At 50.3% G+C, this 15,472-nt stretch overlaps 2 protein-coding genes across 8 annotated transcripts in view; both read right to left on the bottom strand.

Moving 5' to 3' along the window:
• The window catches only part of LOC103882502, a 186,387-nt gene that overhangs the window by 169,178 nt on the left and 1,737 nt on the right, over positions 1–15,472 (bottom strand). For 4 of the 7 annotated variants that reach the window (XM_017956097.3, XM_031663904.1, XM_009201977.4 and 1 more), the window contains exon 2: positions 14,532–14,650. In XM_017956097.3, coding sequence (XP_017811586.2) covers positions 14,532–14,650 — 119 coding nt within the window. Of the gene's footprint in view, positions 1–11,474; positions 14,651–15,472 lie in introns of those variants that run through there. The other 3 variants (XR_002520646.2, XM_031663903.1, XR_004182367.1) reach the window with 3 other exon arrangements.
• On the bottom strand, positions 1,105–6,004 carry FAM43A (family with sequence similarity 43 member A). Its single transcript, XM_003895307.5, has one exon. The coding sequence runs from the start codon at positions 3,242–3,244 to the stop codon at positions 1,973–1,975; it is 1,272 nt and encodes a 423-aa protein (XP_003895356.2). The 5' UTR covers positions 3,245–6,004; the 3' UTR covers positions 1,105–1,972.

The following is a 15,472-nucleotide window of genomic DNA, read 5'->3' as shown; positions in this document are numbered from 1 at the left end:
GATAGTTCTATGCCTGAACCATTCCCGTTAATTAGGAAAAAAATCTTTCACCCCACTTTCCTCTATGGTTCAGTGAATTCCAGACTCCTTAGGATTTCTAGGTCTAGCTGCTTGGAACATATTTATGATGAAAACAAAGCAAAGTGGCCTCAGGACACCAGGGAAGGCCAGGAGTGAGATCCATTTCTGCAACACAGGAAGAGAGGCCCGAAGGGGCAAAAGGAAAATATAATTTGCAGAAGGCACAGTTTTGGCAGCATCTTATTACAACTTCCAGCTGATCGGCTGTAGCCAAACGAGACATCTGTTTGGAGTTTACAACAGAAACAAACACACAGAAAGCATGAAAGCGCTGAAACATGCACACCCAGACCGCGCTCTAACAGCTCCTCTCCACCTCCACCTTCGCGCTATCCCCCCACTGGGTCACGCTGGGTTGTAGAAGGGAAGGAAATGGGCTCTGCAGCCTGCCCAGCCACCCGCCCACCTGCACCATGACTCACTCACACCAGGATCGGAACTTGTCAACTTTTCTCTCTACTTGGTTTTCCTCCCAGGAAAAACAGAGATGGCCCCACTCCTCAGAGAACTCCTCTTTAGGTTTCTAGTTCATCTTTAAAGCTCCCTGAGCTGTTTGTAATGGAAAAGATAAGGTAGTCTCCTTACGCTTGATTACTAGCATGGCCCACAGAAGGAGGTGGTAAAATCTCGGCAGACCTGGAAGTCACTCCTCCAAAAATAATCTCACAGGTCTGAGAGTGTGATATGGAGCTCACTCTGGCCTCTCCAAAAGACCAGAAAAAGACCACACTCCCAAAACTTAAATTAGTGAAAAATACAGGATAATACATGAAAAGGCTGGTCCCAGACCCAGCACCCGGAGTTGTGGAGGTCCAGGAAGGCCCCAGATGGCGCATAAAGTGGACCTTCCTTTCCTAATTCTCTCCAAGCACAAGAAAGGCCAAAGACTGTCCTATGACACCATCCCAGGGTAGGACACAGCCTCTCCCACCCCAACGCAGCAGTTCCAGACGCTCACCTGTTCTGTTAAATTTTCCTCTTTATTCTCTCCCCACTGGCGTGCAAACAGAACCAGAACAGTGCTACTTTTAAAAAATAACAAAATGTTTTATACACATTTCTGTATATACAACTGAACAACATTTTACATGTTTCTTTTGCACAGCAAAAGATATAAACATTCAGCTCTGAGAACACAGTTATGTACAGAAAAAAGTCAAAAATACTTCACAACAGTGCAAAAATATTTTACACAGTATCATGGAGTGAGATCGTTTCAGCAAGAGGAAGGGCGTGTGTGTGTTTCTAAAGGAAAACTCCTTTTTAAGATATTAGATGTCTTTAACTGTAAACAAAATGCAACTCTCCTTCATCTCCCCCCACCCCCCAAACAGTTATGTGAGGAATTTGGCAAAATTTCAGGGGTCTGAGTCTGAGGTAAACAGCCGGAGTTCTTACACCAAAAAGAACCGAGGGCTAAAGGGTTGCATAAAGCCTCAAACACCTTGAGAGCAGTTTTTTTTTTAATGAGATGTCAGTGACAGCGCAGGGCCTCTCCCAGGGGGTAGGAGGAGGAAGTGAACCCCTCCTCCTCAGGCCCCAGTGCCCCACAAACAGGAAACTGGCCAGGCACCTACGGCCTGAGACCAGCAACTTCAGCCAGCCTTCCCTCACCCGTACCCCAGAGGGCTGCCTCTCTCTCCCTCCTAGCGGGGCTTTCCCCTCTCACATCTCCCTGCATCCCCGCGCGCAATACAGCCAGAAGTGCTGGGGCGGGAGCGGGGGCGGGGAGGTAGGGGGAAGCGGTCAGGGAGAACGCCGGGCCTGGGTTCCAAGTGTAGGTATGGGCCCCAAATGCCCCATTTTCCCTTTCCTGGGGCGGGCAAGGGACAGGGAGGTTGTCGGGACCACGGATGGGTAGCCACGTTGGAGCGCCGGCGACGCGCGGAGCTCAGCCCGAGTGGGGCTCGTCTGCACTGGCGCCGTCGGCCTGGCCGGACGAGTCCCCGGCGGTGGCGGAGGTGGCGTCAGGGCCCCCGCCCTCGATGGAGCTCTCGCTGCCCGTGCTGTCGCCCGACAGCAGGCGCGTCACCCGCAAGTCGGCCTGCAGGGTGCGCACGTCGTTGCCGAAGCTGAGCTCGCCCAGGTCGCTAATAAGTTGCGACAGCTCAGCCTTCATGTCGGAGGCACTGCCCAGCAGCAGAGGCGGCGGCCCGGCCCCCGGGCCCAGGGAGCCCCCGCCGCCCCCTAGCGCCTCCCCACGGCCATTCTCCAGAGTGTCCAACAAGTCCCCGCACTCAAAGTGCATGGCGACCACCAGCGCCCGCTGCGCCTCGGCCTCCTCTGCTGGATCTCCCTCTGCCGCATGGTTCTCCTCTTCCTCCGGGCAGCCCTCGGGGTGCTCCTCTTCCTCTTCTTCCTCCTGCAGCTCCTGCTCCTGTTGTTCCCCGAGCAGGTCCTCGGTGATGGAGCCGAGCTTGGGCGCACTGCGGCTGCGCTCCACTGGCGGTTTATAGCAGCAGGGTCCGTGCAGGAGCAGCTTGCGCAGCGGTACTAGCGGGATGGTGTGTGCGCCCACCAACTCCTGCTGCTGGTGACGCGCGTCGTCCCGCCGCTTGAGGCGTTTAAATTCCGCCAGCGCGTTGGCCGACGTCTGGTAGAGCAGCAGGGCCATAGCCTGCGCCTTTTCGGGCTTGGACACCAGCACGGCGTGGCAGCGCAGCATCACGGCCTTGTGCTTCAGCTCGTGCCGGTACACCCAGGCGAAGACCTTGGGCAGCCGCGCGTCCGCCACGCAGTAGGTGACGCGGTGTAGCAGGTAGAGGTGGCCCGGGCGGCGCAGCGCGCGCTCCTCGGCGTGCACCATGCGGATACCCTGCGCACTCACTGTCAGCTTCATCTTGGTGCCCTGACGGCCCGCCTCGCTCTTGCTCCAGATCTTGCCCACAGCAAGGTCGGTGCAGCCGTCGCCGCGCGCCTGGATGGTTGTGGCATTACCCAGGTAGAGCACGGTGTAAGTTGGGTCCTCGCTGGTGATGTGCAGCTTCTTGCGCTTGGAGCGGAACATGCTGCCCACCCGGCTAAGCGCGCCTTCGGGGCACGCCCGCGCCAAAGAGCTGAGCGCCGAGTAGTGCAGGCTCACAGCGTAGCCCTTGGGCTTGGACGCCTGCCGCGGCGGCGCCTCGGCCAGCAGCTCGAACTTGTGCTTCTTCCACGGTAGCATCTCCGGAGGGCGCCCCGGCGCAGCTGGGCGGCGGCGGCGGAGCGCCGGGTGCGAGGCCCGCTGAGCCACCGGCCCCTGCCGGGCTCGGCCCGGGCAAGATCGAAGAATAAAACTACTGGGAGCGGCCCAGTGGTAGGGAGTTGGGGGGAGGGGAGGAGACAGAGTGCTTAGGAACCCCGCAGGGGGTGGGGGTAAATTTTCTAAAAAAGAAAATATTCAGCTTCGATTGTGCAAAGAAGGTTGAGGGGGGGAAGGACACACGCGCACACAGAATTACCCCAGCCTGGGCAAGGGCGAGGGCAAAGAGTCTCAGGCAAGCAACAAAATGCGAGGGAGAGAGAACGAGCGTGGAGTGGAAAATGTCAGGAAAAAAGCTAGAAGCGCGCGTGCAAATAAATAAAGAGAGCCCTGTAAACAGCACCCGGGATGGTGCGAGAATAATACGGGAACTCCTCGGCGAACGTGAAGAGGATCCCCTAACACACACAACCCCCAGGACTGGGGCCAAAACCCGCGGAAACTCTACAGTGACTGTGCCCAGGGGCCGGTGCTCCCCACCTCCGAGGGGTGCTGGAGACGGAGAGCCCCTCCGCTGGGCTGGTCTCAGAGTCAGCAGCTCGCCCAAAGTGCTGTCGGATGCTGGGTCCGGCTGGCCGCGGCTGGCCCCGCGCAGCAGTCCCGCAGGGACTCACTGCATCTTCGCTCCGCCGGGGACTCGCGCTCGGCCCGCTCACTGTCCGGGCTGGTTTGGCCGAGACAGCGCTGGGCTCCGAGGGCAGGGGGCGAGCATGGCCGGGTCCGGGGACCGCCGCTACCTCATTTCTTCCCTCGAGGCGGTGTCCAGCTCCGCTCCCGGGCTCTCCACGGTCTGCTGCCCGCCTTTGCAGCGCGCCCTCTCCGGTGCTGCGAGCGGTGGTGGCCGGCTCGCCTGCCTCACATCCTTGCCGTCCGGGAGGAAGATCTCGGGTAAATATAGGCCGGCGCGAACCATTCGCCGCGCGGGGACAGGGGAGGAGCAGAGAAGAGGATCTGTTTGGGGCTCAGACGCCGGACGGATTCCTGGTCTCTTAAAGGGACCGGGTGACAGCCATTGGTCAAGGGAGGGGGGAGACCGGTCCAATCCGGCAATTACATCCCAAATTTACCAGCACCTCTTTTGTCTACGGAAATCACTGGGACCTGGGGTTACCCCGCAGCAAAAAGACTTGAATCCTGACACTCCACCCCCAGGCTGAATTGCAACTCGCTGAATACATGTACGTCTAGATCGAAACTTCTGAGGGAGGTGGCAGAAGATGAGACTACAGATTATAATTTCCTGTGCAAAAAGTTTGGGAAAATAGTGGTTTCTTCCTTGTGTTTCAGGCGGCTTTCTGAGAATGACTGGGTGCTGTTTAATATTATTTTCAGAATTGTGTTCCATTAAAGAAAAGAGAGGTGCACAGAAAACACAAGGCTTATCTCTCACTATCTTGAGCTCGTATTCACAGGTAAGCAGCAGACAGTGTAAAGTGAGGTGAGTGGTAACATGACTGGGGTGACTACTGTAGAATATCATCAATGAATAAGGCGCTTCCCCATCCGAACCCCAGCAAGACCCGCTCCTGCTGTCGGGCCTCAGGGTAGAGCAATTTTCTGAGATACACACAATTTCTAAGTAATGCTCGTGTGTAGTTAGGACTTAGTTTACTTTGGTAAGCCGGTCGTGTGGTGTCATTATATCATGGACATATTTTGGATGAGAATTCCTAGTAAAAATTCAAATGCTATTTTTTATTTGAGTGACAAATAATGCCTGGCCACCCTCCAATGGGAGTGATAATTGCATCAGTATTGCTTTTATCATGTGCCAACTGGACAGTGTAGTTGTCCTCTGACCGGCTTGACCCTTAGCCAGTAACTCGTTTCTGGGCCCTTGAAACAGCCCACTTGCCTCTATAGTATGGTCAGTCAAAGCAAAAAGACTTATAGCTGGAGTGGGATAAATGTCCGAATGATCCTGCATCAAACTCCCAGCCCGGTCCTGGAGGAGGACAGCGATCCCTTCCCACCATCCCAGTCCACCGGGGATCTTTGAGGTCTCTGGCTTCCACGCCACGTCTTCATGCCAGAGTCACTGCAACCACTCCTGGAAATTCCCTTGGGATATTCCAACAAAATAAAACTGATCCCCGCCCATCCTCTACCTTTGCCAACTTTTGACCTTCCTTTGAACTCTGAGTTTTCTCAAGAGTCACTGGTGCTGAGTTTCCATTTAAGTTACTTTTCTGACTACCTTTTGGTGCCAGGCCCTGAGCTAGGAGCAGACGGGATTCCTGCCTCCTAGTTCAATGAAGGTTGTAAACTCTACCCAACTCTGGGCTTCCACTGGACTTTGGGTTCTCTGCAAGTACTCTGTATCCCCAGTGTGGTACAAATAGGCACTCAATAACTAGAATTAATGAGCAAGATATGCGTGTGGACAAGAAGACAGAGTGGGCTGAACGCTATGAGAAAGACTCAAAGCACTATGAGAAGCTGGAGGAAGAAAGCATTCATTGTGACTAGGAAGATCAGAAAAGGCTTCATGGAGGTGGTGACCTTTGAAAGATGAACAGAATTTATCCAAACAGGAAAAGACTGAAGGACTTTCTGGGTATAGAGGGCAGCAAAATTACAGAAGCATGAAAATGCATGCATAAGGCCAGGCACGGTGGCTCATGCCTGTAATCCCAGGATTTTGGGAGGTCGAGGTGGGTGGATCACTTGAGGTCAGGAGTTCAAGAGCAGCCTGGCCAACATGGCAAAACGCTATCTCTACTAAAAATACAAAAATTAGCCGGGCATGTTAGTGCATGCCTGTAATTCCAGCTACTTGGGAGGTTGAGGCAGGAGTATCCCTTGAACCTGGGAGGCGGAGGTTGCAATAAGCTGAGATCGCGCCACCGCACTCCAGCCTGGACGACAGAGTGAGAAAGAAAAGAAAAGAAAGAGAAGAGAAGGGAAAAGAAAAGAAGGAGCATACACATGTAGTAATTAGGATGGAGCTTGTAACAATGAAAGAAGAAAGCTTCCTGATTGTGTTTTTTGGCTCTCTTAGACTCCAAGGGAAGGAATGGCCTCTTCATGGCTAAGTGGCCCCACAGGGTCCTTCAACCAGAGCTATAATGCCTTACTCCTCAGCTGCACTGATGGGTTAATGGAGGGATACCAGACACGCTGTTGGAATGAGGTAGTTAGTACTATAATAAGCCATTTAAGCCAATATTAATTCCTTAAATTTCTGGACTGCCTTGTAGTGGCAATGAAGGAGATAGTACACACTCTAAAGAACAAGAAATTCTGGTGAAAACATATCAAATGAGGCTGTGTTAAGTGACCTTTAGTTGGTCCATAATCTTGATCCACAAAAGTAGACATCACGTTCAAGCAGTGATCATTTCCAAATGGCTCAAAGTTCCAAGGCTCAAGAGGGTTTGGGGAAGAGGAAGAGGGAGCAGTAGCAGGAGCTAAGGCTGGTCTCAGACTCAGCGAGAGGCACCACTTCGCACTTCATGCAGTGGCATGGACACCAGTGGCCCACAGAGGCAGGGAGAAGGAGTCCACTGGTGGGCGGGCTCTTCAGCAGCAGCCAGAGTGCCAGTCCCAGCAGCCCAGGCCCACAGAGCTGCTCCTGTTGGCCAGGCTATGTCACGCCTTGACCGCCTTCCTAATAAGCTTGTTTTCAACCTTGGGAGAACAGAAAGGTTCTAGGCCAATGTGAACACCCCGGTGTGAGTCATGCCCTGGAGGAGAACCCGCTGTCCCCTTGTGGCCTGGACCTGTGCCAGCCTCTAGGGCCCGCCTCACCGTATGAAGAAGCTGGCCACCCCACCTGAAACACACATCACAAATAAGGCTGCGTTTCTTCAGCTGGGAGAGCTGGCAGCGCCACGTAGGAGTCTACATCACAGATCTGAGACGGGGCAACTCCAGAACAGACGTCAGCAAACTGGAGCTGGGCAACAGGTGAGAAACTGCAAAGCGTACTTTTTTAATGACACTGCCCCATCTACTGGTAGCAGGCAGACATGCTGCTTGGTGGATGGTTTCTCATCAAACCGGATAAGCTAGTGGATGAAACTACACACAACCGGGTCACAGCTGGAAGGAAACGCTGCGATCAGGAGTCCCAGCCCTAAACTTGACATCCAGGAGTCAGCCTTTCATCTCACAGAGGATTTGGGCCAGCTTCCTCCCACCTTATGTCTTACATAATGCTCCTTCCTCTCTCCCCCTCCTCCAACATCCCACTCAGTGGACATTGACTTCAGAGATAACACAGGACGAATCTGGAATCTTCAATGTCATCTAGTAAACACTTGTGGAGAGTCTCCCGTGAATGTCATATAGTTGCTGGGGATATAGCACTAAAGAGGACAGATAGAGAGGTCTTTGCCTGCATGGGATTTATAGCCTCTGGTGGAGGCGGGCAGGCAGACAGTAAACAAAAATCTAATGAAATAGCAGATAGTGAAAAGTCTCTGGAGAAAAGGAGGCAGTGCTAGGAGTGGAAGATGGCTCTGGGCAGAGACGGGAATGAGATGAACCTACAAAGAGATGGGGGAGAGCATGGCAGCCTGTGTGGCCCAGTACGCAGTCACCAGCCACGGGTTGCTGCTGACACTTGAACCATAGCTGGCCCAAATTTACATGCACTACAAGTATGAACTACACACTGGATTTTCAGGACTTAGTAAAACAAAAAGAATGCAAAATATCTTGATAATATTATATTAATTAAATATCGAATGATAGTATTTGGCCATGTTGAGTTAAATAAATTATTAAGATTAATTTTACCTATTTCTCTAGCCTGGTCAACATGGTGAAACCCCATCTCTACTAAAAATACAAACATTAGCTAGGCATAGTGGTGCATGCCTATAATCCCAGCTATTCGGGAGGCTAAGGCAGGACAATCGCTTGAACCCGGGAGGCAGAGGTTGCAGTGAGCCAAGATTGTGCCACTGCACTCACGCCTGAGCGACAGAGTGAGACTCTGTCTCAAAAAAAAACCCAAAAAAACCTTTTTTTTTTTTGCTTCTTTAAGGTGGCTACCAGACACCTTGGTTTTAGTGCAGTGAGGCCCGTGGTGGGCTTCTAACCTGCAGCGCTGCGAATTTGTGTTGATTGAGGCCACTACGTTCGTGGCAGTTTGTTCCAGCAGCAGTACACCTCCCATCCAGCCTTCTTTTCCCTTGTCCCGACTCTCTTCCCTCTCCCACTCTCTTCAACACGTGCCCTAAATCCTCACTAGTTTCCCAAAGCCACCTGCTCCCCCAGAGCTCAGCAGAACTGACCGGGTGCTTCCCCTGCAAAGATGCAGTTAGAGCAACCTCCAGCCCCTGCCAACCTACAAACAGCACGTCCACACTACAGCCCGCCTTCCTCCTCCAGGCTCCGAAGCCTCTCCTCCCTTCAACCTGCCCCTCCAACGCCACCTTCAGGACTTACCAAACCAAACCACATCTGACCTTTTCCCTCTTCCCGTTTTCACCTTCACAGTGGCTTCGCATCAGCCACAGGGTACACTCCCTCTCCTCAGTATAATGTGAGAACGTTCAGGTCTGGCACCTGCCTATGTCTCCAGCCTCATTCTTTTCTCCTGGACTCCTAATTTATGAACCAGCCACAGAGAATAGCCTATGCTTCTCCCCATGCTGGTGAGACTGGTTTTTCCCTTCCTGCCATGACTTACGCGGCTCTATCTACTGATGTGACCTCCTCCTGCCATTTCTCCCGGCCAAGTCTTACTCATTCTTAGACGGCCAGCTTGGATACCATTTTCTCCAGGTAAACCGCCTAGGCCTACTCATCGCCTCTCCACACTCCCTTGTGTGTACCCTTACCTCTGCACTGGCCTTGTTAAAATATTGTCTTTTTTTAAGTCTTGCTCTGTTGCCCAGGCTGCAGTGCATGATCTTGGCTCATTACAACCTCTACCTGTCAGGTTCAAGTGATTCTCCTGCCTCAGCCTCTTGAGTAGCTGGGATTACAGGCACCCACCACCATGCCTGGCTGATTTTTGTATTTTTTTAGTAGAGACGAGGTTTCACCATGTTGGCCAGGCTGGTCTCGAACTCCTGACCTTGTGATCTGCCCACGTTGGCCTCCCAACATGCTGGGATCACAGGCGCGAGCCACTGCGCCCAGCCTGTAATATCGTCTTTAACTCTCTGCCTCCCCGACCAGACTACCGGCTCCTTATGGCTGTTGACTGTATTTTATTCACACTTTGTATCCCCAACTTCTAGCATAATGCCAGTCAGCAAACTAATGTGTGGCAAGTGTTTGTAGAATGAACATTAACCATGTGTTTATTTTCAAAGTCATGGGACCGTCACAAGCACAGACTGTCAGAACTGGAAGAGCCTTGTCTGGAAGGCCCTTCAAGATAATCTAGTCAACCTCCCCTGGCTTTACAAATAAGGAAACTGAGGCCCTGACAGCACAGGTGCATGGCCATGCAGTAATTTAGTGGCCACACCAATATGAGGACCCATGTGGCCTGAATCTCAATCCAGGGCCCTTTCCTGTGGCTAAACGTAAAGCCAGAAGCTTCTAAACACATATATATGTAGAACCCACATCCTTCGTTTGCTCCCCCTCTAGGAAGAGCTGCTTTGGGGCTCATAGGTTCATTTGATGACCTGAACAGGAGCAGAAAGCCAAACATACTTCCCCCTGTGACTTGAATGAGTGGCCACTCGCTGGACCCCTTAATGAAAAGTGCACTTTGCTAATGGCTCTCACTGCCCCCAAAGACGTTAGAGTCAAGCATGACTGTCACAGGACTCCACCAGTGAGACAGCTCTCTGTAGTGGTGGAGATCGCACTTGGGTCTCTGAAAGTCTGGCAGCCCATTTCCCATCGCAGGAGAAATAACTTGTAGTCAAACAGTGCCCAGAGCAGGGCCCTCTTTAGGAAGGAAGTGGACTTCGAGCATGGAAGGATGGGCAGACTGCTGTAGACAGAGGCAGGAGAGAGTGGTCCAGAGGAGGAAAAGGGCCCATGCAGAAGGTAGTTAGTGTCGAACATCCAACAACCGGGCAAGAGGAGGGAACGCAAAAGTACTGAGCTCCCACCACATGTCACACACTGTGCTGAGTCAGATCCGTCCAAAGATTTCATGCTCCTAAGAGTGTTGTCAGGTCTGTGCTAGTCTCTTCATTTTTCCGGGGGAAAGGACCACGGCTTGGAGGAGTTAAGAAATTTGCCCAAGATCTCCAAAGCCTATGTTCTTTGTGTTTGGGTCAGGCCAGGGCCTGACTCCTGATGGCCCTGAATGGCAGGCGGAGGCGTCTCATAAGCTGTGGTGAGTCACTGGAGGCACTAGAGCAGGCACATGCCATGATCAGAGCCAAGGCTCAGGTACACAAGATTGGCCAAGAAGGAATCCTGACCCCCACCCTCCAGCCCTGACTCACCGAGGGTCCCGGAGCACGCTGCTGCTCTTCTCTGCCTGTTGGGGAGCTGAGCAAATTCTCGTTCATTTCTAAGATCACAGGAAAGCTATAGGTATTTCCTACAGCTGCCATAACAGATTACCATAAATGAGGGGGCTGAGAACAACAACGTATCCTCTCACAGTTTTAGAGGTTGGGAGGAGGCAGCATCCTTCCTTGCATCTTACTGGCTTCTGATGGTTGCCTGTCATCCTTGGCATTCCTTGTTTTTTAGACATATCGCTCCAAACTCTGCCTCTGGCCTCTCCTTTGTCTTCTGCATATGCAGCCACATGTTTCTCTTTCTAAAACAGAAGTTACTGGATTAGGGCCCATCTAATCCAGTATGAGTTCTTCTTCACTTGGTTACATCTGCAAACACCCTTTTCCAAACCTGGTACAATGAGCGGCTCATGCCTGTAATCCCAGTATTCAGGAGGCCCAGGCAGCAGGGTCATTTGGGCCCAGGAGTTTGAGACCAAGCCTGCACAACACAGTGGAACCTCATCTCAAAAGACCTCTTTCCAAAGAAAGACACATCCACAAGCACTGGAGGTTAGGTCTCGCTCTGTGGCCCAGGCTGGAGGGCAGCGGCGCTATCATAGCTCACCACAACCTCAACCTCCTGGGCTCAAGTGATCCTCCCACCTCAGTCTCCTGAGTAGCTGGAAACACAGGTACACACCACCACACCCAGCTAATTTTTTCTTTCTTTTTTTTTTTTTTTTTTTTTTTTACTTTTCTGTAGAGATGGAGTCTCGCTATGTTGCCCAGGCTGGTCTCAAACTCCTGGGCTCCAGTGATCCTCCCACCTCAGCCTCCCAAAATGCTAGGATTACAGGCATGAGCCACCAGGCCTGAACATGTCTTTTTAAGGGACACCATTAACTCAAAACAGAAGCCATGTTTCCAACAAAGCTCTCTGAAAATAAATAAATATAAAAGACAAAAGATCAAAACAGAGCCCATGGCAGGAAATTGCAGGAGTGAGAAAGGACCAATAGACAAGTCAGAAGTCTATGAACTCTGGAGGTCACCCTGTGACCAAAGCTCCCAGAAATGTTCTCACCATGCCCCTTGCCTTGGAGCCTCTCCTCTCATGGGCTGCCTGCTTGGAACGTTGGACAAGGCCCAGGCAGAAATGCAAGGGCACAAGAAGGAAGCCAAGAGTGATGAAACCATGAGCCTTACAAGCGAGCCTTCTCCTCAGTGCCACCAAAGGCAGGGACCAGTCAATATTGGTTTGTCCCCTCTGAAGATGGAAGGAGGAGAAATCATTACCCCTACATGATTAAAGCAGAAACCATGGATCTTTCCTTCAAACTGATTATTTTTAACATTTCCACTTGTGTTAGTAGTATCTGTGACTAATGATGGCTGAATTTGCTAAATGGTGGTTCACGGTACCCTCAACTCTCTCATGACAGTGAGGGCAAGATGTACTCTTTTTCTCATGTTACATGGTGAAGCCACCACCCTGCTTTTGCCAACCTAGGCACCCTTTCTGAGACCATCACTGTTCCCTTGCTATTTCAAATACTGGAATGAGGCAAGAGATAGCATAAAGAGCAAGACAACCTACCAGGTCAGGAGTCTGTTAAGTACCTTAGCAGTTCTTTATTCCAACACCCACTTTGAGGCTTGAACCTGACTTAGAACATCTGACACCTGATTATCTGGATTTTGCTTAAATACCTCTGGTGGTAGGGAGCTCACTACCTTACTAAGTTGTCCAATATATCTTTGAGCCCCTCTGATTGTAAGAAGTTTCCAACAAATTCAACCTAAAATTGTATCCCTGTGATTTCTACCCATTTGTTCTGGTTGTTCTTGCCTTGTGTCTTCTCACAACAGTCTTCTTTCCTTTCCCTATGACAGTCCTCCACATAAATGGAAATGGTTCCCACATACCCCCAGAGTCTCCCTCCTTAGACTAGTCTCATTTCTATCACCTTGTCCTCATACAACATAGTTTTGCATTCCATCACCATCCAGGTTTACATGCATATATTAGTATACTTATTATGGTGATTTAAGGAGACGGACCACTTTTAGAGACAAAATGTAAAATCCTGGTGGTCAGAGGCCCTCTTAATGGAGTAAGGTCTACCTGGTGGTACACCTTCATGGCTGTACCATGACCTGGCTCAAGTCAGGGAGCCAGGTTCATGACTCCCTGATTTAAGCTCTTTAACCCTGGCTGAGTCTATTAGGCTGATCACCAGTAAAGTGTAAGCTCTTCAGGGCAGGGAGTTTGTCCAGTGCTGAATCCTCAGAGTCCTGTGATGAATAAATGAATGATGAATGAGTGAATGAATGAGTGAATGAATGAATGAGTGAATGAATGAATAAATGAATGAGTGAGTGAATGAATGAATGGGAGAAACCTAGGACTTTCCACGTGCAGATTTTAGAGTTGGTGATTATTAATTCTACTTTTAGCCTCCTTTATTTTGCTTTGCTTAACTTAACTGTATTGAGTCTCAACTTCTACAGCTAAAAGTGCAGTAAAATAACAATACCCGTTTTCACTTGACTGTCAAGAGGGAGAAAGTAACTGCAAAGTCATCTTTGAATAAAAGACACTAGCTATTCTATACATAACACGAGTTGAGAAAAAGTTCGTGGGTTCAAATACATAGGATCTTGGGGCCTGTGTCACCAAAGCAAGAGGTCACTTTTCCTTGCACAGGCAAGAAATCAATATTTGAGCACAGGGCCTCAAATTAATCCATATAATAACCACCAATAAATGTCTGCTGACAGCAGCATGACTATGGTTCACAATATTGTGTTGTATATTTCAAAATAACTACAAGAGAGTGTTTTGAATGTTCTTACCACAAAGAAATGATAAATGAGGTGATGGATATGCTGAATACCCGGATTTGATTATTACACAATGTATACATGTATCAAAACCACCTCATACATACATACAATTATTATACGTCAATTAAAAAGATTTTTAAAAATCTGCTGAATTATGAAACTCATGCGAGAATCCACCCATTTTCAATAGGGATAAACTGAGAATGGCAGATAATCATAGGCGGTTTCCCTACTGATTCAGTTACGCTCTACAGAGGCTGCCAGACGTCTATTTTCACAACTCTCAGCCTTATGCAAACTGTTTCAATGTCCTTGTAGAAGGAGGTGGTGTATCACATGGGAAAGGAGGAGAGACCAGGCTGCAAGCTCGCCTTGGAACAACTTCTCTGCCACCAACTCGTTTTTGGCCAAGGTATGAAAGGAAAAACAAAACAGAAACCAACCCACTCTTTCCTCTCCTTCCGCAGACAGATGTGGAGCCCAGAGGCACAACAGCGTGGGCCTGGAGAGCTGAAAGCAACTCCAACGTGTGTTGCTGGGTGTGGGTTTCAGAGCTTGTAACTACATTTGCTCAGACGCGGTAGAAATCAAGCGTTATGCAACCCCATGAATAGGGAACACTCCCTGTGTCACTATTTAGAAGCTGGGTGCCAGGCTGCCAATCCCCAAATCAATGCAGCCTCCTCCAGGAGCCAGCTTGTCAGAGGATCCTGGCTTTAACGGAAGTGTTCCGCTGTGTGGGGAATCGGGAGGATCGGACCCATCTTCCAGTCACCAGCCTGGTGGGTGAGAGTTTCCGCTGGCGTGAGAAAGCAGGGAGAGGGGTTCGGCTAGGCAGTGTTGTTCCTGAAGTGTGTGGGTGAAGTGGCTTCTGCAGTTGGAGGGCAGGGACCTGGCCTGATTCATCGTGGCAACCCCCTCACTTGGGCAGCAGCCAGCACCTTGCTCCACCCTTCATCACCACCATCATCACTCCCCCACAAGCTTACCTCGTTCCTTTTCATCTGGGTCCCATGATCTTGTCTCATCAACACCCTCAATTCCCTTCCTCCTTGTCCTTCTCACTGAACGATTATCCAGCTGGGCTTTCACCTTCATTGCTTCGTTTCTGGGGAAAGAAAATGTGTTCAGCTGTGCCCAACGGTACTCCCACAAATTACTAGGCAGTGACCTTGCAGCATTATCTCATGTGTTACCTCTTCGGGACAGGAATTGTTATTAGCCTCATTAACCAGATAAGAAGACAGAGACTCAATTGTCTGTCACTGGTAGATTTTCACAACGTCCTGGAGAAATACAAGAATTATCTATGCTTTTCTTGTCAGCTAGGAGTAGTTGCTGCTAATTAAATCTTTATGACCTTTTGACTCCTCACCACTCCTGATTATCACTTTGGTTTATTTGGTCAAGATTTATTTTTATTTTTATTTTTATTTGAGACGAAGTTTCACTCTTGTTGCCCAGGCTGGAGTGCAGTGGCACGATCTGGGTTCACTGCAACCTCCACCTCCCGGGTTCAAACAATTCTCCTGCCTCAGCCTCCCGAGTAGCTGGGATTACAGGTGTGCGCCACCACACCAGGCTAATTTTTGTATTTTTAGTAGAGACAGGGTTTCACCATGTTGGCCAGGCTGGTCTCAAACTCCTGACCTCAGGTGACCCACCCGCCTCAGTCTCCCAAAGTGCTGGGATTTCAGGCGTGAGCCACCACACCTGGTCTTATTTGGTCAAGATGTTTTAAGACCTTAGAAAAGTAACAATGGAAAACCAAAGTGTTTATTTTCTCCAGAGGTGACAAAATCTGAAAAAGGAAACTAGGATGAAGTCCCAAGTTCCTGGTTGAGCTCTAGGAATGCAATGGCAAGTTTCTTTATCTCACCTCCTAGTATTATCAAAATGTGAAATCTACCTAATCTTACTTCATCAGTTA

This window comes from Papio anubis, chromosome 2 (assembly GCF_008728515.1).
Source record: "Papio anubis isolate 15944 chromosome 2, Panubis1.0, whole genome shotgun sequence".
Lineage (NCBI taxonomy): Eukaryota > Metazoa > Chordata > Mammalia > Primates > Cercopithecidae > Papio > Papio anubis.
Note: the sequence above shows the minus strand (reverse complement) of the source record. Positions and strands in the feature narration are given on the sequence as shown.